Here is a 24,382-nt window from a genome sequence, read left to right as displayed (position 1 = left end):
ATATTGTAAGAAAATGTTTAAGCCAATTTGATCTTTACGGTATAGTTCTTACTTAAATATAGAATAAAAAGAACCAGCTTTAGTAAGGCCGTCGTAGCCTAGCTGTATAAGGATTTATTTGCAAGTTAAATCAAGCATGGTTCGAGTCACTTTAAAAATAAAATATTATTTGACTATATAATATATATTTTTAATATTATATTAATTTAATAGTAAGGAATGTGTAAGTCTTGTTCATACAGGACAATAATTTCTAATTTTAATAATTCCGTTAAGTGCGGCATATTAAAACGAGAAAGAAAATTTGAAAGTGATTGAAACTGATAGATAAATGGGAACGAAACGTGGAACAATGCGTAATCACAGAAGACAGGATCGTATGCGAACTGCAGAGCGATTTCGTCATTTGTTAATCTATCCATACCCACCCTACACTTCATTAATAATATCTACCCACCTAACTTAGGCAATTTCTAGTGAGCAAATATTGTGAATTGTCGACGTGATCATTAAAAAGTTAAACGATGCTTTTAAAAATATAACGTTAAAACAAAATAGTGCTCGTGGAATCGAGGCACAGGTATTGTAACTGGCAGTCTATACGACAAGCCGCTCGACCAATTTACTCGGATGTTAAATGACGAAATTTAGTAATGGTTTCAAAAATATGTTGATTATCTTCAAGCAACACACTACTACAAACAATAGCTTGTACAATAAAATTGAAATTGCTTTAATTTTTTCTTTGTTCAATACGTAAGATGGCTCTCTGAACCAAAAGGTCGGTTTGGGCATGTTAGGGGGTATCTCATGTATATGACTGTACTATCTAACATTTTTTAGATCTGTATGTGGTATTATGGTAATACGAGTACGTTCAAACGTACAAGCGTCTTCTCTGACGACTACCGCGTTGTGCACAGAGGTATCACCATTTAAAGCGACCTATTTTTGTACTCCCGGACACATAAATCGAGTCACCTTGCATTTTTATTATTAAAAGGCCAATTAAAAGAATACCAAAATATTGTTATAACTGAAGAAAACAGTTTTTCCCGGTTTTATAAATTCAAATTTTAAGACGTTTAATATACCAATTTCAAAATAGCTTAGTAGCTTTCGATCAATCAAACATTGTTTAAGCTTAGGCTAATTAATACTGAAAATGCAAGGTGGTTCGACTTAGTGTATAACAAAAGTTGTTGTTTATGATGTTAGTATTACAGTCCTGGGAGGCTGTTAGTATTTTACAAATAACCCTGTGTATGGCGTAACCAGTTTTTATTAATAGCCTGCAATAGTGTATCTACTGAGCAAAGACACCTCTCTCGAACTTCCATTTCACTTTATCCGCAGAAATCTCCATTCCACATAATATATTTTTTTAATTCCGAATAAAGTTCAAATCTCATTTATCAGCATTTAAATAGGTTTAACAGTACACAGTATGTTGCAGCATTGCATCGAAAAACCAGAAACTCAAGGTCGTCGGCCACTTGCTTTCTCCGTGTTAAAGAAACGTATGTCGAAAGTTATACAATCTGGTGTTTTATTTGGAGATAATTTGATAATTATGGACTCTTCGCCACTGATATAAAGTTAATGTTTTGTAAAACACAGCAAATGTATATAGTGAAACAAAAAGCGGTTAATTGCACAAAATAAATATCAAATATACGCGCGTATACACAAAATATTGTATACACAAAAAATGCGCGTAAATTAAAAGCGTGCACTTGTGGCAGGGATTTTTTGCTTTGAATCGATTTTTGGATTCGTAATCGATATTATGCCTCTGAATCGATCTCATAAAAATCGTTTCAAAATTAATATTTAAAAAAATATAATTTTAACGTCTTTTCCGACTCAGTCGGCTACGACTTTCGTTTAGAGTGATATTAGCCAGTGATAAAACACGTTCAGGGGGTCGATTCAACCTTACGACAACTCAGTTGTCGATTGCATTTAATTTTTATTCACAACACCCGGATCGAACGTCAAACTGTCTTTGTTCGAAACCGAACCGAAATGACGTCACACCCGTACGATTACTCGAACTTCTCAACCAGCAAAGGCTACAAGCGTTGGGAATGAAACTATTTTTCCGGATTTAAATCGCGTATATTTGTTTTTTCAAACAAACCGACGTTTCGGGCCCTTTACAGATCCCATGGTCACGGTTGACTACAAACGTTACTCAGCACAGTTATCGAATGAAAGTTACCGAACGTCCTATTGTTTACAAAGCAAGAAAGTAATATCTATTAATCTCTGAAATTTCTTATTATTTTAAATAAGGTTTCGATTTTGTTCAATTTTATTAATTTATTTTGATGCAAGACTTAATGCATTCCTATATTTTAGGCTTTTAAAGTCTTTAAAATGTATACCTATAAAAAGATTTAAATTTTTCTTATAATCTATTTCACCGACTAAATCCGTAAACGCTGTTGGATAACGATATCGTATCCGAATCGAACGTTTAACTCGAATGTTCTGAATATCTCGGAAAGCGTCCTTCGATTCGAGAACGGAGAGTGTGCGATGGAATTGCATAATTTGATTCCGCCTTCCCCTTTCCATCATCGGGAGACAAGACGTGGGCGGGGGTTCTACCCCTATGTTGTGGATATTCCCCGGATTCGCACGAAGCGTTTCGCTTCCACATTTGTATGGCGAGCGGCTAGGGAGTGGAATTCCCTGCCTGCAGACTTGTTCCCCGAACGCTATAACTTGGACCTTTTCAAGGCGAGAGTGAATAGGCATTATTTAGGTGTGCATGCTACATCCTCGACCTCATCGTCACTTTCCATTAGGTGAGATGAAGGTCAAATGCGCACTTATTTTTTATATAAAAAAATATGGAAGATTTCTGAATCGGGGTCCTGATGGCACAAAATTAGCATATTGAAGACGTCCTTAGATGTTGCCAAACTACTTTCCTTGCACATCAGTATGAAAAAGGTACACTTTTGCGTTATGATTCAGTAGAGGTTCAGTAAGAGACTGTTGTTTAAATTATGAATACGATCTGGACAATTCGTTTCATAAAAATCTAATCGTAATGCACATCCCTAACTTGTGGTACGTACTTTACACGCGTACTGACCTTAAATAAATTATTATAAAAATACTTTTTTATCATACCAAGTGACGGGACTAACAATTCGTGAGACTGGTGTTAAGCGACACGCTTATTCATAGCAGTTGCTGTGGCACTCAGAGCTTTAAATAGGATAGATCTGAGGGATATTACTCCTTGAGACATAAGTGTCCCGTTTCGCAAGCACCCTTACCTTTCAAAACCGGAACGCAGTAATGCTCACATTACTGCTTGGCGGCAGATATAGGCGATGTGAGATTTTCATAGTAGACATAGAAATGAGACTGCTGTGACAGTTATAAATTATATTGTGTATAATGTATGTTAGAAATAATTTGTCTTCATTTGGTACTGTGAATGTTTCTGGCATCCCACTTCGCCGTACCGGTCATTTGAGAACAGTCCCTCGACGCATGGCACTTGCAGAGAAAAACCCGCGTGTCATCGGACCTATTTACTATGAGCGTTTACCCCATTGACTTACAAATAAATGGACGACGGGTCTAATACAAAAACCACGAAAAAAATGTCCCAAGTCAACCTATTCGAAATTTAAATTGTAATGTCATCGCAGTATCGCGCTGTCAGTAGAACAAATGAAGACTAAAGCGGAGTGTCGCGCTCTGTATACGATTTTAGCGCCTTACAAGTGCGGACACTTTTTAGCGCGGACCCGACGTCCATATAATTGTAAGTCAATGGTTTACCCGCTACTCTCAAACTTGAACCGTCTGACGAAATATTTGGGCGCCGGCTGAAAGACCTTTTCTTGAAAAATCCTATATACTCCGTAAAAGAATTTATGGACTTTAAATTGTAACGAATTCAGTATTTTCTATATTTTTATTGTAATTTTTACCGCATTAACATACTCTTGTATAATTGTTATCAACTTATGACGATCCTTGATGGAGAATAATATTTGATATATAATTTAATGACAACAATATTATATAATGAATTGTTAATTTTCTAATTATTGTGTGCTTTTCTTATAATTTTCCTTTTTGTCTGATGGTCTCAATATAATTTCTTATACTTTGACATGTAGTGCAATTTATACTGTAATGTTATATTTGAGAAATAAATGAATCTGAATCTGAATCTATTATAATATCTTTTTACTATAAATCCAAACAAAACAGGACCATGTCCTTTCTCATCAAATATGTTTTTCGCAGTGGCGACCGCCTGTCAGCGTTCCGGTAATACGTACCATTTTTTATTTCTTATTTCGATAAAACAAATACCTAATGAAACAAACCAATTTTATAACAAAAGAAAATAAAATAAATAATAATAATTAAATAACGCATACACTTACAGCCCCGCACTTATCTATGAGAGAAACCCTGTATCGCGAATGCCATGGACATATACATAAAGAACCACAAATTACACCCAAACTTACGAGACAAATAAATGTAGGCCTTACAAATATTTCTCCCGGCCCCGGAATCAAAACCGGAACCTCTGCGTAGCAGACTAGTATTGTAACCGTTCAACCACGCAGATAGTTAAATAAATAAAGTCACGATGCGTTAACAATAAGGTAGGTAGGCAGTGCTTCCCTGGACGAACTCTTTCACAAGGAGCTCTACTGCTACTAGACTGTATATGATATTTTTATTTTATCTTTAACACAACACTAAAAAATATGTATAATATTAGCTTTATTCCAAAACGACTAAGTAATTCCTTTTTTTTTACTGGTAGAGAATGCCTAATGGCATTTGTACTGTTTTTGTGTGCAATTAAGTTTAAATAAATAAATAAAAATAAATACGAATCGAAAATGCGACTTTCTGCGGTCAGCGACAAGTAACACAGAATGGAGGAGATGGGCTTTCCATTAAATAATTCTTTTCACACAATACGTAAAAAATTTGCAGAGAAAAAGCTAAACACCTCTACAATTTGCTGGTTTTAAGTATTCGTCTCTAGAGGCAGTATGTAGATTACCTTTCTCAATTAAATATTTAATTATCCTTATTATCATTCCTCAAGGTTTCGAAAGGCAGAAGAAGAGAATTTGCTAAATAGTGTATTAGCGTGAATTGGAACGTGAAAATAGATACTGAATGAGGTCAAACCGAAATTGGTATTTATCAGAATTAGAATTCTACGCGGGTGGTAATGTTTCATGATCGAGGCGTACGCTTCATTGAATTTATACTATAAACACGATACTATTGTATTTATATTATACATTATATACTATTTATAAATAAAAAAAAACAAAATAACTCTACTAGGTTTTCGCGATTGTTGCTTGGAAATGGAAGTATTATTTGTCCTGATCTGAAATAGCATTTCGTCAGCTGTGACCATAGGACCTGTAAGGAGGACCAAAATGTTCATCATAATTCTGTAGCAGTAGTTGTGGTAGTAGTCTGTAGTAGCTGGTAGGCAGCTATGTAGACAGCTATATATCGACGCCCTTAATTTTTTGTCGGATAACCGCATTTCCAATCTTGTCCTTCAGAGAAACTCCGAGCATAGCCCTTTCCATGACTCAGTGACTTTTAACTAGTGGGAAAAATGTTAAGCTAATTCAATATATAAAGCGTGTACTTAATAACGAACATGTTAATTGGGCCTATGACGTAGCTACAGAGGATTATGGACAACCTGCGCTGATATTCCGCGCCGTATTTGGTTTTTTCGCTGCATGTATTATTGTTATTATTCATAATGTAGTGCATGCTATTTATTACAGCAGACTTTCCTGTTACTTTATTATGCCTATAAGGAAGCAATGAGAAAAAAAAGCATATCGCGTTTTCCCGCCTTTTAGTAATTTTGTCCTAAAAACAAACTAGGAAGGAATAAAAGCTATAAAATAATAAATTAAATTGCAGTATGATTTATTTTCAATTGTTTTGACATTCACCTAACAAATAAAATGGCGACGGCATCTCTCTACGTAAGTTAATACTGAAACGGAATATTATGACTTTTATTGTACAATTTATTTATTATAAATTATTTCACTGCGCAAAGATTGTTGGCGATTACTCCAAAGATAATGCTATAACACTTAAATAAAAAGCCATGCATAAGCAAATAGAAATAATTTGTCTTTGTTAACTTGAATTAATAAAGTACAATTAATTAATATTCGTAAAAACTTCGTAGATTTTGTGCCTTACTGAAAATTTGTTTCCTTTTATGATGTTACCTTTAGGTACATAGAAAAAATATATATAGGTTGTCATCTTAATTAGCGTTTTGTCATCTTAATTAGAGCGTTCCCGCCCGTCATTAATATAACTTTTCAATGTGAAATCGCAAAAATATGTCAGTTATTTTATTACAAACTAAGTATTCATATCCAGCCGAACAAAATACACAGTACAGTTTTTTTGTGGGTGTTTTGGCTTCTGTTCCACTGACGACAATTCTGCCAGTCTTCGGGTTGAAAAATACACGGTTTATATCAAGATTGCCAGGAACGCACTCAAGAGACGATGAACGGTTGTAGCATCCTATGGACAAAGAAAGACAAAACACGAGTTTTGACTAACTAATGTCGCAATTGATTTATTAATAATATTTGTTATCTCTATATAGGTCTAATTTTTTTAAAATAGAAATTAGGCGGCAAACATATTGAGTACGTAAAATCTATCAACATTTAGTCTATATATTATAAGTAACATGACTAATCTATCATCTTATGAGATTCATCAGTTTAAGCGTTATTGTCAATGGTTTAGTAGTTAATATATGAAGCATCAATCAAAAGACTCCCACGTTCAAGTCAACCGTGTGACATTGGTGACATAGTTGCTTTGATAATCTGTGTTAATTGTTTAGTATTGTTGATGTTAAGTTTAATAGCTATGGCAAGTGTTTAGTCGTTAGTGTCATTTTTTTGTCATGATTTTTAATCCTTCTTTGATTCGGTGCGCTAAAAGTAATTTAGTTTCTTTTGAACATTTTGATGATGTCTATAAACTAATATAACTTTAACTTAATTTAATTTAATTCGGCCGACGTTTTAAATTTTTTTTTTTTCAAATTTTGTTGTTAGCGTCACCATTCGACAAAATTATTTTTGTACGAGTAAAGCACTTGTTACTAAACAAACTATTATTTGTTGTTACAGGAAACCCCGCCTCAGAGTTCAGCCGGCACAGTCTAGTCCGCCCTACTCTGCATCATGCAAGGACCAGGAGAGAGATTACAACCACTCGGCATACGGTAAATACTTAATCAACTGTGCTTACAGACGATATTGAACTGCTGTCTTCAAGGAGAGACTTCACCTCCTATGTCTGTCCTATCGCCTGTACAATAGCTAATGTTCTGAGGAGTGTTTGACTTGATGCCAACAGCATCATTTTATCGTCGCACCGCTCGCCAACGGCAGGGAGTCCATCCTCACACTCTGGAACCGAGTCTATCTCGTTCTGTACGGTTTCAGAGAAGCTTGCTCCCACGTACTACTAGGTTGTGGAATGAACTCACTGTTGGGGTTTTCCCGCAGGAATACAGCGTGGAGTCTTTTAAAAGGGGTTTGATAAGGGTCCTAAAGGGTTGGTAACGCGTTCGTGATGCCCCTAGTGTTGCAGGCGTTCATAGGCGACGGTGACCGCTTTCCATCAGGCGGGCCGTATGCCTATTAGCTGCCTAGGTACATAATATAAAAAAAACTTTAAATAATATGCAAATTATTTTCTTGTTTACGGAAGAAAAATAATATCAATTTTTACGCGTTGCAGGACGGCCACCACCCGGAGGTGACAATGTCAGTAAACATAGACGACGAAGACTACGTATTGGACTTGCGGCTCAACGAAGACCTGGTGACGGAAGGCCATATTATCCAGTACCAGGAGAACGGGAAGACTGTACAGAAGACGCCTAGTAGAGAGGTTCGTATGGTTAACAAATTTCGGCTGAATTCTCGACAGTACTTTTATTTATGGTGCGAAATCAGTTTACTGCTGCTACGTACTGAAAGACCAAGGTTTAATTAACCCAGCATTTTGGTCGAAAGAGATTTACAACTTTCGTAGCCCAATGGCACCGTGGGTGTTGGATGAGGACGCCCGGTAGTCCAATTAGGGAAATGAGCTTTTGTAAATTGGATCAGGTGGAGAAATGGTTGCAGGTAGTGCCCCGGGGTGAGTTCCGTGGTATTGGGGATTGTAGTAATAGAGCTGTGAAAGAGTCCGTTCAGGGAAGTACTGCCATCTTATCTATTTCTGTCGCCAAGCACTAAAGTGAGCATTACTGCGTTCCGGTTTTTGGCCGACTTAAAAAAAGGCGGGTTCTCAATTGGACTATATTTTTTATGTGTGTGTTACGCGATTACTCCGGCCGGCATTTGTGAACCGATTTTGATGAGTCTGTTTTGAAGGAATACCTGAGTATTGGACCCATTTAAATTTGAAGAAAGTATTCCACCTCTACGGGTGGCGAACTAGGGGATGAATCCGGTTTCGAGCACTTTCCGGTAACCGATTTCAATAATACTCGGCAAATAGGTGTAATTCCACGAGCTACTGAAATCGGTTTTTTTATAAAAAAATTATAATTAAGGGGGCAAGGTTGCTGGTAAAATTACAGGCACACGAGACTTATGTCTGAAGGTGACGGGCGCAGTGGTAGTGCCCCTCAAATCTTTACGATTTAAAGCTCTGAGTGACACTGCAACTGTTATGGACAGGCGTGTCGCTTAACACCACGCGCACCACTTGTTCGTCCCGTCACTTGGTTTCATGAAAAAAAAAAATGATTCCCTAGTTTGAAACCTGTGCCACTACCATGAGATTACGTTGACAGTTATCGCTAGCGACCGCGTAAAATGTTTGTATACATAATGTTGTTTCTTCTCGTGACCGCTAGGAGCGCTGTATAACTTGCCATACGAAATTGTGAAGTAATTTACGCGGTCCCTAGCGACAACTGTCACAGTACTGTTGTGAGTGACATGGTATAGGCATAGGCAATTGGTGTGGTTGTCTGGCACATCAAAAGTATTATTACAAAATATTGACGTTTCAACACAAAGTGTGGAAAAGCTTTTGTGAGAAGCCTACTCCGTTCATTCATCTATCTAATAATTTTCTATTATCAATTTTCCAGGAGTTGGATATATGTCAGTATTTAGGCACGGTGAGAGACAAGGAGAACTCATGGGTGGCACTTTCAACCTGTCACGGCGTCAGAGGTGTTATATTTGATGGAAAGAAGATGAAGCACATTGAGCCTGCGCAAGGTTAATAATTTACTTATTATACATAACAATTATACAAATTGTTTGTGTAATTGGTTTAATTATTAAAGCTAATTATATAAAAATAAGCTTTCTTTATTCTGTACTAATTAAAACTTTTATTTTAGACACTGTCCCTAATAAAATAAAATGTTCCTTTATTTATGTACACACCCATTAATAAATTTAACATTACTTATTATTATTACATTACATTGCATAACAATTAAATTGAATTTTATTAACGGAAAATTATTATTATTAATGAAGTAAATAATTAACAATTAAATTAAATAGAATTTACATTACAAATAATAGTATAATAATAATTTATTTATTTATATTTTAATAATGGAGTGTTCGCTTACAAAGAAGCACTAATATGTTAGTAATAAAAATCTTATAGCCAACATAGGTTAACTTGTAAGGAAGTTATACATCAGAAATAGAAATAGAAAATCATTTATTCCTTAAAAAAATAGCACAGTATGCATGCATTTTATAATAAGAATAACATAAAGACTTACACACAGGACTAATTACAAATAATAAAAAGTACAATGCGTGTGTGTTGTGTTGCTATGAAAACCGTAAGCCACGCTTGTTGTCGTCTCACATAAAGTGCTACGATGCTGATTTTTAGCGGATCCGGAACAGAACATATTACATTAGATTATATACTAAGCCTCTAGAACCCAAATGAACCTAGTTCCAAAGCTTCCACATTTCCCTAGCAGTGTCTCCCAAATCAAGCGCACGAGGCTGTTGGAACTTTCACGCACGCAACGCATCGAGTATATAACCAGAAATAGAGACGAAATGTTATTGCTATATATATATGCTATGTATTCTGCCCTATTATAACTGTGACAACTGCGCTCCGATTGGCCAGTCCGAAACAATTGATGGGTGTTGTCAATTGTTTCACTTCAAATCGACCAGTTAACTTGAGCTTTGCTATAATAGGCGAAAATTGCAAAATTACATATTTAATATTTAATTACCGATGAAATTTGATTCTGTTTTGTTTTGTGATTAGATGTTTTGCTGCTTTTGCCCACACCACCGAATGGAACAGCGCCCTATTGTTAGAGATATTATCTTTATAACAAAAAATACAGAATATTTTTGGAGTATACGGAGACATACACACAGGTCAGTTGTTGGCCTGTTTATATTTCAGTGCAAACGAGTGTTGATATTTATAAGTGATGTATCACTGATGAGTTACCAGGAAAGTATGGCCCTTATTTCGTCTCTATTTCTGGTTATATGCTCGATTACGCAACGCAACGGACATGCCTGATGCGCTATAAAAGCTGCCACAGTTATGATATGGTGCTGCCACAGCACCAAAATCATCTTAAAACCATTGTCATATTGAAAGTATTATTCTTCGCTTACAGATAACGAAATAACATCCCAGCACTACATTTATGATCACGGAGATCTGAAGCAGAAGTTCCATTGCGGTTTTAGCAGCGGCGTGACCAATAACACTAATTACGACCCTTTGCTTTTAAGTAAATATGTCGCACAGAATGAGAGGGATAAGAGTAGGATTAGTCGGGTGAGTGTCCAAAATAGCTGCAGGTTTCTTTAGATCGTGTTTGAAAAATATTGAGGTACTTACTTTTTACCTTTACATATTATCATAGACTATAAACATGTGTAGCAACACATGTGTAAGTTTGCGTGTGTTGGTGAATCGGTACATGACATAGCAGCGACGAATGAGAAACGTTACCCAATCTCGTGGAATATTTTGAGGCGCCATCTATTGGCACATAATTGAACAACGTAGTTATGAACTGTCACCTCAACCGTCCTTAGGAAATTATTGGCATCACTACTATTGGGTAATTTTTCGAAAAATTTCAAATAGTGGAAATTTTTTTGGAAAAATTATAAATTTTTCCAGCAAATTTCATAAAAAGAAAGCTCATATTCTGTTCTACATTTACAAATATCTTTTGAAGTTTTATATAGCGTGAATTATAAAATGCGCTTGTCTAACTAAAAGCCACATGACAAAAGACAAACGAGAATTAAAATGATTTCACAACAGCTAAAAAAACCTTCAACAACCACACCCTCACCACCTGTTGTTGGCTCCATCGTTTTCGTTCAGTAACTTCAACTATTGACAGGGGTCAACGACAAATGTGGAAAAGTAAAGGAAAATAATCCGGAAAAATGTTTTTTTTTCTGAAAAATATTAGTTTTTCAAAATGGAAATTTTTCCACGATCCAACATTAGGCGTCACACACATCTATTCTTGTTGACAATCTATAACTGTAAATAACAAAGATGTATGATTGAAATAAAAAAAATTAACCACCTCAGTCAACCGTGACCTGTAAAGGGCCCGAAACGTCGGTTTGTTTGAAAAAACAAACCGACGTTTTAAATCCGGAAAAATAGTTTCATTTCCTAAAAAACAATTAAATTATCGTTTTTATTTCCAGTACAAACGAGACACATCAGTAGAAACGAAAGTCCTGGGACCGTACAACGCGAACGAGAACTCTCGATATGTAGAGCTGGTACTGGTGGTTGATCACAGAGAGTACCAGGCCAATGGGGGAAGCTTGCGACTTGTTCACAGTCAGATGAAAGACGTCGCCAATATTATCAATTCTGTATGTTAAATAACTTAAATATATAAATATTAATAGATATTTGAACTTTTATTGAATTGACATTCAATTATTTTTTGTGATATTACTCCACAAGTTTGCTATAGAAATCGATCTTTGTATTAATAATTATAACAAAGTAGTGGAGTAATTACACAAAAAATAATTGAATATCAATTCAATAAAAATTAAATACAGCGAATAGCGACATCTCTAGCCGGGGCTGGTAGCTGTAAAGGTATCTAATTGGGTGACAAAATACTTTAATCGATTTGTCATATATGCCGCTACGACTAACTCTTTGAAAACCAAATACAAAAATCCGACAAACAAGCACATAGAGTCGTGAGGTCCGCTGGTTCATTCCGTGGCTTAGTTGGCATATCGTCTGACACGATTTGCTAGAAGAAGTCGGTTCGAATCCGGCCGGTTATTATTAATAGGTATCTTAAAATAATTTACAACGCGTCCTTCCTATGTACACACTACCGTAGTAAAGTAATTGTTAGACACACATTGTAAATATACATTCAGTCAAAAAAGTATCGGGAATGGATGATTTGTTTACGGTTCCAAATTCAAATTTTTGTTTTTTTGTAGTTGTTAGATTGGCACAACTGTTTTCCATTTTGGCGCGAAGTTTGAGTTGCATCTGTTATTTATTTATTTATTTATTTTTTAATTTATTGCTGGCCATGGAAACAAAGTCCTTCAGCCGAAAACATAAACGTTTAATTATATTTCTGTAAATATGGCCACCACAAATAGGACAGGCAATTTGAGGCGGCGTGATTGGATTGACTCGGGATTCCTTAGAACGGGCCGATACGGGTATTTTAGTTCGAGATTCGTATAATTTCGCGTTTTAATCTTCGATTAAGGCACAATAGCACTATCCTATTCCACTTTAAACTAGATTTCACAAAATAATTGAAAGTCAAAATAAAAACGACACTTTTCCCTCCAAAAGGCCCAGAGCGAATCTCTGTTATTTATATTAAATACAGTGCTGGTTTTAGTAATATCATATATAGTGTGTATTGCGAATTTCATAATGGACAAAAATATCGAACAAAGAGTTTGTCTTAAATTTTGCATATTCAATGGAATTTCGTGTTCAGAGTCACTGAAAATGTTACAGAAGGCTTACGGTGACTCGACTTTATCAAAAGCTCGTGCTTATGAGTGGTTCAAAGCGTTAAAAAGCGGTCGAGATGTGATGGAAGATTTGCCTCGCTCTGGTAGGCCGTCAACGTCTGCAACTGAAGTTAACATCGCAAAAGTGAAGGAAATAGTGACTGAAAATCCCCATTCAACTCTGAGAGAGATAGCCGCCGAACTTTCTGTATCTCACGAGTCGATCCGTACCATTTTCACTAATCATTTGGGTATGAAACATGTTGCTGCTCGGCTAGTCCCAAAAGATCTGAATTTTCTCCAAAAACTCAATCGCATGAAAGTCGCTGAGGACATGCTAGAACGAGTCAGTTCGGACCCAACATTCATGAAACGCATTGTTACCGGTGACGAGACGTGGGTTTACGAGTTTGACATGCAAACTAGTCAACAAGCTTCGGAGTGGCGCCTTCCAACTGAACCGAAACCGAAAAAACCACGCCAAAGTCGATCAAAAGTCAAAGTCATGTTGACTGTTTTCTTTGACTATCGCGGTGTTGTGCACTCTGAATTCTTACCGGAAGGTCTAACGGTAAATAAAGAATATTATTTGAGCGTTATGCGGCGTTTAAGAGAGCAAATTCGACGAAAAAGGCCAGATTTGTGGAAAGAAAATTCTTGGATTTTGCACCACGACAATGCGCCTTCGCACAAGGCTATCATTGTGAACGAATTTTTGACCAAACACTCAACAAATACCATCCAACAACCACCATATTCACCAGATATGGCTCCTGCTGACTTTTTTCTTTTTCCTAAACTCAAATTACCACTTCGTGGCACCCGTTTTCAATCGATAGAAGACATAAAGGAGAATTCGCGGCGAGAACTGAACTCAATTCCGGAAGCAGCGTTTAAAAAATGTTTTGATTAATGGATTATTCGTTGGCGCAAGTGTATCGTTTCTAAAGGAGCATACTTTGAAGGTGATAAAATAAATTTGGATGAATAATAGACATTTTGTGTATTATTGATCTTTTCCCGGTACTTTCTTGACAGAGTAGTATAACTAAATACAATATTAGAACTAGAGTGTCCGCTATATGTGAATTACTTCTTTCTCTCCTTATTACATAGTTGTATCCAGTGCTAAATATAATTATGAATAACACATCGAGCTTGTGTTAACATCAGAGTTTCTTATTGTTACCAAAAATGTACGGTAATATATTCAATTTTGGTACTTTAATATAGGTACCAACGAAGAACAGATATTATTTTTACTTTAAAGTACAGGTACCCAATACGGATGTTGCCAGTTTGATACGTGTGTCTGCGGCGGACACGACAGAACATAACGGCGCACCTCGCGCAGAATTGCGAAAGTATTGTTTTCACTGCATTGACATTTGCACTCGTGAATCTTCAATGTACAACTAATGAACTAATCATATGCATGTAGTCCTGTGTCTACACTATGCGATATAAAAATCATCGATATTATACTTTATGAATGTGCTTGTAAAGTAAAAACATAACTGTCCCCAGGTATACGCGCCCTTGAACATCTTTATAGCGCTAGTCGGCGTAGTGGTATGGACAGAACGTGACGAGATCCCGTTGGTGGAGAACGGTGACACCACGCTCAATCACTTTCTCGATTATCGCAAAATGAGACTGTTGGTCGATATACCCAATGACAATGCGCATTTGCTCACGTAAGTAGTATAGATTTTGTGGCTTTCGTGGTTATTCATTAAAAGATTGTAACTAATTACAGGTTTCTTACCACGGTATGAGTTCTTTTTATTTTTCCTGTGTTTCTGAACGGTTACACCGGTGTAATCGTTCAGAACGGCGAAGAACTTATACTGTGGTAAGAAACCTGTGATTAGTGATAATCACGTGAGTTTGATTTTAAAAAAGCATAGCGGTAACAATTAGAATTATTTTTTGTTTATCCGCACAAAATATACACTGTTTGGCTAAGAGATTATATAAAACCGTGACACTCAGCCTTAAACACTCGTAAGCTTTTTACTTAACAGCCTCCGTATGTCGTTTTACGTAAAATAATTTAAAATGTTTACTTTTCTTAAGTTATATTGTTTCTTTTCATTGCAGTAACCAAAAATTCTTAGATGGCGTCGTGGGTAAAGCGTTGAAAGGTCCAATATGCACGTATGAATTTTCCGGCGGAGTAGCGACAAATCATTCTTCTGTTATTGGTTTAGTCGCGACCACAATCGCGCACGAGATGGGTCACAATTTCGGCATGGAACACGATTCTGAGAAGGAGTGCGTTTGTCCCGATGAAAAATGCATAATGAGCCCTTCGAGTACTTCTGTGGTTCCGATTAATTGGTCTTCGTGTAGTAAGAAGTCGTTGGCGCTCGCTTTTGAGCGGGGAATGGATTATTGTTTACGGTGAGATATTTATTACGATAAGATCACAGAAGAAAGAAACAATGGAAGTGCCTTAAGCCTCGATTACTATCAGAAACGATGTAACCAAAACTTCCACATTCTTAATTCGAAACACTACAAAATCTTGATATTGATTGGTCGTAGTTACAACTTTAAAAAGAAATAGATAATTCTGGATTGTTAATATAATTTAAACATTACCCTGTTGGCATATCGTTGAAAGTTCAATAGCATCAAATGCCTATTATTATAAGTTACGACGTTTTGATATTATAATGAAATTTCAATCAATGTGCTGCCATCTAGCGGTTTATTGCTGAACAACTATGAATTGGAGTTATTAACTTAGTTCTCCAAACAAGAAGCGACCATATTGCATGGGCATAAGCTCTACTTTCGTTCCTTGTAACAAAAAATATTTCGATAAACAAAATTGAAAATGTATTATAATAAGACTTATCTGAAATACCACCACGGGTAATATTTTTGGTGCGGCTATCATTTTTGCGGTCCAAAACAGCGCACTAAGCCATTTATGTAGGATTTTATAGAATTTGCACGAAATAATGACACAACCATACCATACAAAACGAAAATGGCGGCCTGAGCTCACATGGGTCGTTCGAGACCTATAGTTGGCACGCGTCTGACGCTACGTATTTATTGTTCTGTAGGTAAGACACTCGAATGCCTTAACTAACGCTTACTGCCCCAAGCTTACTCTGGCGTTAGGCAGAAGTAGCCTTCGAATCCTGACTAGCTTACAAACGACACTGTGGTTTGAATAAGCACAAATCCAACCTCAAGCTAAACAAGATCATATCCTGATATCTCAGCATCTCCTGAAAATCCAATGTTTTCCTTGAATGGGCTTACGAAAATCACACCTGGGTCAGCCAGATGTAAGAACCAATTTTCCATAATTTTCTGCAGAAACAAGCCAAAGCGTCTATTTGATTCACCGACATGCGGCAACGGCTTCGTGGAAGAAGGCGAAGAGTGTGACTGCGGGATGATGGCGGACAAGAAACAATGGAACGCGTGCCAAGGGTGTTGCGACGCAGACGCTTGCACGCTAAGACGAAATGCTACTTGTGCTTCAGGCTTGTGTTGTGACCTTGAGGTGAGAAATTTGTAGTTTACATTTTTCTATTACACATATACCTGTCTCCATTGACTTACAATTATATGGACGTCGGGTCCGCGCTAAAAAGTGTCCGCACTTGTAAGGCGCTAAAATCGTATACAGAGCGCGACACTCCGCTTTAGTCTTCATTTGTTCGACTGACAGCGCGATACTGCGATGACATAACAATTTAAATTTCGAATAGGTTGACTTGGGACATTTTTTTCGTGGTTTTTGTATTAGACCCGTCGTCCATTTATTTGTAAGTCAATGCCTGTCTCTCAATTTATTCAAGAATTTCATTTGTTACGTTCATGATGTACTACTATTTTCGCATTCTCTCGCATAAGTCTTTACTTTTGGCCTGGTGCCTTTTGAGGTCATTCCCAGTCTTGTTCAGGTATATTCTGCATTCTTTCTAGAAAGTGCCTCGTAAGACCATTTTCTTTTCCTATTTGAGTGGTCCGATTTAATTAGCTAACTTCCGTATTAAGTGCCGGATCCGATGTTAAGATCTTACATAAACCAATTGTCTTTAGTAATAAATATTACTTGAGTGCTCATCAGCTCATTGATTTCGAACCTTTTTTAGAGGCGTCAAATATTTCACTTATAAACTTTACTATGTAATTATCATTAAGTTTAGGTGTCTTACCACGGCATGAGTGTCTACTCATAAAAAACAGTAATTAGTGATAATCATTCAGTGAATAACCACGAAAGTCTTAAATCGAAACTTCCGTATAGCTACAACTCAAAATCATTCTTCAGTTCTAATCAATGAAGTGCAAGGTCTTAGCCACATGAGATGGTATTATTCAACATGCCCATGAATACCGGAAAACATAAGACGCATTTCTAGATCTAAGTAACGTCTCAGCCGATATTGAATATACCGGACTTAGGGGGTAGTATTTTTTTATATAATATCAAGTGACGGGACGAACAAGTCGTGAGCCTGTTGGTAAGCTACACGCCTGTTCATAACAGTTGCAGTGCCACTCAAAGTATACAGTCCTTACTGTGTTATTATAAAATACTATACGTTTATTTGCCAGAATACAGTGTTAATTAGAGACAATAAGTGAAAATTATAGTTGATTGGTGAATAGTACCTACTTTAAGCCAATGACCATTTACCAGTGACTGTTATTGATTTTGCCATGAACTGATTAGGTTTTATTTAATATTTCAGACGTGTCGTCCTAAGTCAGCGGGTACGCTTTGTCGCTCGGCCTACAAAGAGTGCGATCTGCCAGAGTTCTGCACGGGATACTCTGAGTATTGTCCCAACGATGTTCATAAGATGGACACCGTTCCCTGCGGGAAAAATCAGGAGGTAACTACTAACTTTTAAATTTTAAGGTTTTCAGGGTTTATCATTAAATTAGTAATTACTCAATTTGTAATTGAATTTGGAATGAAATGTTCTCCCAGAAAATAAAAATAAGTTCCTCGATGACCTGTTAAAACTTGTACACCGTTGGGGAAGGTGGGCCAAGTCCGATGTAAAGTTGGAGGTCAATCACCTCGAAGGAAACTAGTTTTGTCAAGCTGCAGGCATTAGTGTAAATAGACAAAATTCGCGTAAGTTGTTGGCATTTGGCATTTGTGGTAACTCGGGTGACGTAATTTTTTAGAGTAAATGGGACAAAAATAGAGGGTACCGGAACGGTAACCGGCAAAGATCATAAAATTATCCTTGAGATACAGAGGCATTGTTAAACAGTTGCCATCTTCCAAGCTTCTCGTTTCATAACAGTTAATAATTAAGTTTCGTTGTTCGAGCGTCGACGCAGGCGTTAGGGTGTTTACGCCGCGATTAGCCGTCGTTGGCCACGTACGGTCACATTCGAAAATTAGCAAGAATGTGAAAGTTAAAGTCAAATAATCATTTATTCCATAGGTAACATTTTTCCACTTGCGAACGTCATTTTTAAGCAACTGCTCGTTCACTACGCTGACCTCTCTGAGAAGAACGAGCAAGAAACTCTAGGGATTGTTCTTTTCAAATAAACTTAAATGCTATGGGATACACTTTGAGTCATAAATGTGTGGAATCTAGACTCTTGTTGTCTTTCCATACTTCTGTATCTAAAACACACTCTTCAATTTTGTAATATGATTTTTCAATTAAAATACTTTTAATGTAATTTTTAAACTTAGGAAATGATAATCTTAATATATTCTCCGGAATCTTACTGTAAAAACGTAAACAGTTCCCCATGAAAGAATCGTTTACTTAAACGAAATCGTGGTACCATGAATGTAAATGAATAGCCAGTGTATTGATAATGTTTATTGAAATATGTGTTAAATGAATAAAAATAATTAAAATCTGATTACGATTGGATGACCTTTATCAGACGTACTGCATGCATGGTTCCTGCCGCTCACGTACGGACCAGTGCCGGTTGCTATGGGGCCCCACCGGCGAGGAGTCTCACGAGAAGTGTTACTACGGAAACAACATTAAGGGTAACCAGTAAGTGCCTTTATCAACATTATCTGGTGTATCTTAGCTACGAAAGGTGCTTTTTGCCAAAAAGCGAAATTTAAATTCGTCACAAAATGTTTGCTGTTTAACATAACAGAACCGGCAACTGCGGCTACGATCGCATGCGGCAAATATACAGGAAGTGCTCCCCCGAAGACGCTATGTGCGGCATGCTGCACTGCAGACATCTCAACGAGAGACTAGAGTTCGGAATGGAGAACGTCGCTACTCTATCGGCCGTATTTATCAACAACAATGGTAAAACTTCTTATGAAATTTGTGGTGGTGGGTTTTTCTTACAGTTTTCTATTGCAGGTTAATTACGTAAGGCGAAAGATGGACCGGTGGCATTGATATTTGTTTTTTCCGGCTCAGTGATGCCGTATAAACCACTTTTCTTCTACTAATAGCCTGTCAACATTATAACAGTGTGACCTTTTATACCACCTTTGTACTCATTATCTGTCAACATTTTTAGTGTTGCCATTAAAAACCACTTTTCTACTAATTATCTGTCAAACGCGTGGCGGTGTTGCCGTTTAAGCTATTTTTCTACTAATTAATTTAAACTTTTGGGTTGGAAAAATACAATATCAAAGACACCGATCTATCTTTCGCCATACGAGGTTAGCCGGCTTTACTCTACTGCTTCGCTTCGAAAATCCACTATAAATTGATGTTTTTCGTCTACAGGGCGTAACAAAAACAGTCCGATCATATTTCACTTGGTGAATCAAACAATTTCAGCAAAAAAAGTCGTGTTTTAATCTATGTTCTTCTATTGACAGTATGAACGTTAATTAATACTATAGTTCATTTCACATGGCATGGGTACGGTGATGTTTGACGTATGGTGACGGTGATTAGAAGTTTCTAGAGATGTGGTGATGTGATTCAATAATTTGTAACGAAAAGAGAATCGATTTAGGGATTATAGTTTAAGAATAAGTAATACACAAAACAAAAAGGATTCAATAAAATATTAAGTTACTCAAAAACACCACAACAATTTAAAAAACCGAAGCATGAAAATAACAAAAACGAAACGAAATTTGAACAATTACTTCAAAAATATCACTAAAATCTCAAAATACATATTCGATTTATCAATTCTATGATGTAAATCTCTACGGATAAATATTTCGTTTTGCGCATTAAGTAATTGGGACAATTTATTTTTATCTTTATCATTTCATTTTCTATTTAATTAATATACTGTCATTTTTAATTAAAATTAAAACTGCAACAAATATTGTTTATTTTTGGTGTGTCATAACAAATTTACTATTTCTTTTTGTAACCGGGTTGAGAGATTAGTTAAAAATAGTATGCATGCAACTTAAAAATTTTAAATGTCACGGTACCCATCCTATGTGAAATGGACAATAGCGCCACTATAGACACTATAGTACTAGTAGAGCTCCTTGTGAAAGCGTTCGTCCAGGGAAGTACTGCCACCTTACCTATTTCTGCCGCCAAACAGTAATGTTAGCATTATTGTGTTCCGAATTTGAAGAGTAAAGGTGCTGGTGAAATTTCAGGCATATGGGACTTGTCAATTTATATCTCAGGCTGTCGGGCGCAGTGGCAGTGCCCCTCAGATCTTTGGGGATTTAAAGCTCTGAGTGGCACTGCAACTGTTATGGACAGGCGTGTAGCTAACCATGAGGCGCACGACTTGTATGTCCCGTCACTTGATATTATAAAAAAACTGTTTCTCAGGGTTCAATAGTAACTTGTTAAAATTTTAATAGTCGTGTTAGTCCAAGGTCAAGCAACACGCCTACTGATAACAGTTGCAGTGCCACTCATAGCTGCAACCGTCACCTTGGAACATAAAGTTGACAAGTCTAATGTGAATGTAGTTTTCCCAGTACCTTTATCCTTCTAAATCGGAACGTGTGGCCAAGTCTATATTATCTCGGGTCTGGGAGTTTATGATACCGTCCTTGTTTCCGATTTCCATAACACAAGTGCTTTAGTTTGCTTACTCTCGGGTCAAAGCAACGTATGTGATGTTGTCTAATATTTATTTAATTTATTTTTGTTTAATCTGAAATTGTTTATTGTTAAGTGTACTACCACCAGCTGAGATATAGTCGAAATGGTTGCCCGTTCACTCGCATAATGCCATCTGAAGCCATAAAATTGTTGGCATACAACAAGCGTTTTTATGTTATTTTTAATTTCACATAGCCAGTCGGTGGCACTTGATTTGTTAATTTGAAACAATGAAAACCTTCATATTGCATTTATTGAAAAACGCCTATTTTAGAAGCATAACTGTGCATCGTTCTAATATTTGATAATGGTAATGCATAACAATTGTTTGTCTGCTCTTCAATCTATGTTTGTCATAATTTTAATACTCATAATATGAATTGTCATAATTTTCTAATAAATGGACTTCATTTTGCTTAATTCATAATTATGACAATTTAAATCCTATGGGTATTCAATCACATATAGTCACGTTATAAAGTTTATTACACTAATCTTGAATGCATGCTTGCTTGCTTGCCTGTTTGCATACAGCATGCTGGCCTTCAACCAAAATTGGAGTCCTTAACACCTTAGAGAGTCAACAGACTTTTCCACGTGGAATCGCATTAAAACGATGAAAGAAAGCTTTAAGTCTACATGTGTAATAATAGCAAAAAAGACATGGACTTTACATCAGCTTCTACGACGCAACTCTATACATGAATCCACTTCTTGTGAATTTCCGTATGTAGATATTATGTGAAATGTCCAAATCCACTTGATCGTTTATCAGCAATGTGACAACCGTTAATTGCGCAGAGCGCAACGGGAAGTGGGCGTGCTTACTGCTCCGGTACCTATCTGGAAAATAGGGAGGGCGATGTACGTGCACCCGAGACGCCTCCCCTAGGGCACTAGCCCTTTGAGAAACGAATGAAGTCCGTGCAATCGGACTGATCTGGGGTCAGGATCTGATTGAGGAGGTCCCTGTGTGGGCTTGCTCGCACAGGTTATAGTGCCCTTCCCGCATAACCAAGAGGTCACCATAAACAAAACTGTCTACCCACCCGAGGGACTGGGATTTGCGGGGAGACTACGGGCTCACCGGTAAGACCAGGCCATGGCAACAGCTAGCGCGTCTTAGTAGCGATCTAGACGAGGGCCTAAGATGAGGACACGAGCGAGACACGTGAGTTGCCCTTTAACTTGGAAGCTACAATTATGTCCGGACCATGTCACAGGACACTGCGATCGACATCTCCGGTGTTAGCCCGGAGAGCTAGTAGAGGATAAGCTAGGTATCCTCCGGTCCCTCCACATTGAACATAGCCCCGCACTAGGGCAACCCTGTGTCGCGGGTGCCACACACACACACATAGACAACCACAAATTACACCCAAACTCACGAGAGAAATAAATGTAGGCCATACAAATATTTCTCCTGACCCGGGACTCGAACCTGGGACATCTGCGTGGCAGTCCGGCACGGCAACCGTTCGGCCACGTAGGTTTCTGGAAACTGGAGAGACGCTTCGGCGTCGGGAGGTGAGCGTGCCGACAGCTCCGGTACCTATATGGACAATAAGGAGAGTGCTGTACGTGCACATGGGGCAACTCACCTGAGGCACTAACCTTTTGAAAACTGGATGAAGTCTGTGCAAACGGGCTGATCTGGGGTCAGGGTCTGACTGAAAAGGTCCCTGTGCTTTCACAGGTACAAGACAGGCACTATAGCCTCTCTCGTATACCCTAAGGGTCGGTACTGAAGGTCACAACTTATGTAGAAAAGAACAAGGCTGTACGTGCACCCGAGGCACTAGCGTTTCGAGAACCGGATGAAGTCCGTGACAACCCTGTCCTTGGGCTGATCTGGAGCCCGGGCTTAAAGCCACACATACGGTCCTTGTGCACAGGTTATAGTGCCCTTCCCGTATAACCAAGAGATTGATAGAGAGGGTCACTATAATCAAAACTTAAGCAGAAGGATGTGGGACTGATCAAGTGGTGATTTATCCTTTAAACAGTAGCATTTTATTCATTGTTAAGCGCAACCACTTCTATTCAGTTTAGAATGAAAAGAAGGAAACAAGAAATATTTCGTCTGAGTAGGCACTTTACTCTCAACGAACGAACAACGAGAAGGTTCAATTAGCAATGGTTGTTCATTTAAATTAACACGTTTTTAATTGAACGTTACAGCTGGGTTATAATTAGGCGCAAAGCATTGATACTTGTTGTGAAAAATATTTGCAATTTGCAATTTTACAGTGCCATAGTGGTTAGTCTCACTACGCCTGGTCATAATATTGTTAGTGTTGTTTTTTTTACTCACACACACACACACACACTCACACTCATAGCCCCGCACCAGAGAAACCCTGTATCGCGGGTGCCATGGACATGCACATACGTCAACTGCCACAAATTACACCCAAACTCACGAGAGAAATAAATGAGTCGTTCATTTTAAAAGTGACTTATTATCTCCTTGTAATTAAATTGTGTCACTTTTAGAAACACTCACTTTCATATGAATATTTGGCAGTTTTAGATCTACATCATTTTTACAATGTACGACACAAATGTAGGTCATACAAATATTTCTCCCGGCCCGGGAGTCGAACCCGGGACCCGGGCCACTGAGGCAGTAGATTTTTTATTTATTTTTATTAATATATTATTCCCAGATAAAAATTACAACAATAAAGAATAATCTATACTTTACTACCAGGAAACATTACACTCCCAAAGTACCAAATATCGAGATGTTGCATGTCAGTTTGCGTGTGGCTTAACAAAGAATTCAATGCCATTGTTTAAAAGATAAGCGCTGAAGCGGATTCGGACATTTGAAATAATTCCTACTATAACTGTTGCGAAACGAGAATTAGAAAAGATTTTGGCATAATTTCTGCTCAATTATAGTACGCGTTATGATTACGACGAACATTAACTTACAATGTGAGCTTTACTTAAATGCTGTCGAAAATTTAACCCAATATTCTTTTGTAATAATACTTTTGTTTATTTTGTCAGGTACGATAATTCCCTGCCGAACAGCTTTGATAGACCTAGGCCTGGGCGATATCGATCCAGGGCTAGTTCCGGATGGGGCCAAGTGTGGAGATCATAAGGTGAGTGAATGATAATCGGAAACCAGAATAAATTTATATAAACTTGAATTAATACATATACGAGTTGTTAAACTACTTACTATAGTCTGTCTTTTTTGACGATGGAGTAAAATGACAGTTCATTGCGCAA

At 37.3% G+C, this 24,382-nt stretch overlaps 1 protein-coding gene across 2 annotated transcripts in view; it reads left to right on the top strand.

The window, feature by feature from the left end:
- Positions 1 to 24,382, top strand: part of LOC113232365 — a 130,940-nt gene that overhangs the window by 91,680 nt on the left and 14,878 nt on the right. The window contains exons 2-13 of one of the 2 annotated variants that reach the window (XM_026467047.1): positions 7,215 to 7,309; positions 7,831 to 7,983; positions 9,200 to 9,332; positions 10,736 to 10,899; positions 11,799 to 11,972; positions 14,634 to 14,803; positions 15,210 to 15,512; positions 16,446 to 16,635; positions 17,834 to 17,977; positions 19,005 to 19,123; positions 19,233 to 19,393; positions 24,155 to 24,252. In XM_026467047.1, coding sequence (XP_026322832.1) covers positions 7,215 to 7,309; positions 7,831 to 7,983; positions 9,200 to 9,332; positions 10,736 to 10,899; positions 11,799 to 11,972; positions 14,634 to 14,803; positions 15,210 to 15,512; positions 16,446 to 16,635; positions 17,834 to 17,977; positions 19,005 to 19,123; positions 19,233 to 19,393; positions 24,155 to 24,252 — 1,904 coding nt within the window. Of the gene's footprint in view, positions 1 to 7,214; positions 7,310 to 7,830; positions 7,984 to 9,199; positions 9,333 to 10,735; positions 10,900 to 11,798; positions 11,973 to 14,633; positions 14,804 to 15,209; positions 15,513 to 16,445; positions 16,636 to 17,833; positions 17,978 to 19,004; positions 19,124 to 19,232; positions 19,421 to 24,154; positions 24,253 to 24,382 lie in introns of both variants that reach the window. The other variant, XM_026467046.1, reaches the window with a different exon arrangement.

The sequence above is a fragment of the Hyposmocoma kahamanoa genome, unplaced genomic scaffold, assembly GCF_003589595.1.
Source record: "Hyposmocoma kahamanoa isolate Upper Pololo Valley unplaced genomic scaffold, ASM358959v1 76, whole genome shotgun sequence".
Lineage (NCBI taxonomy): Eukaryota > Metazoa > Arthropoda > Insecta > Lepidoptera > Cosmopterigidae > Hyposmocoma > Hyposmocoma kahamanoa.
Note: the sequence above shows the minus strand (reverse complement) of the source record. Positions and strands in the feature narration are given on the sequence as shown.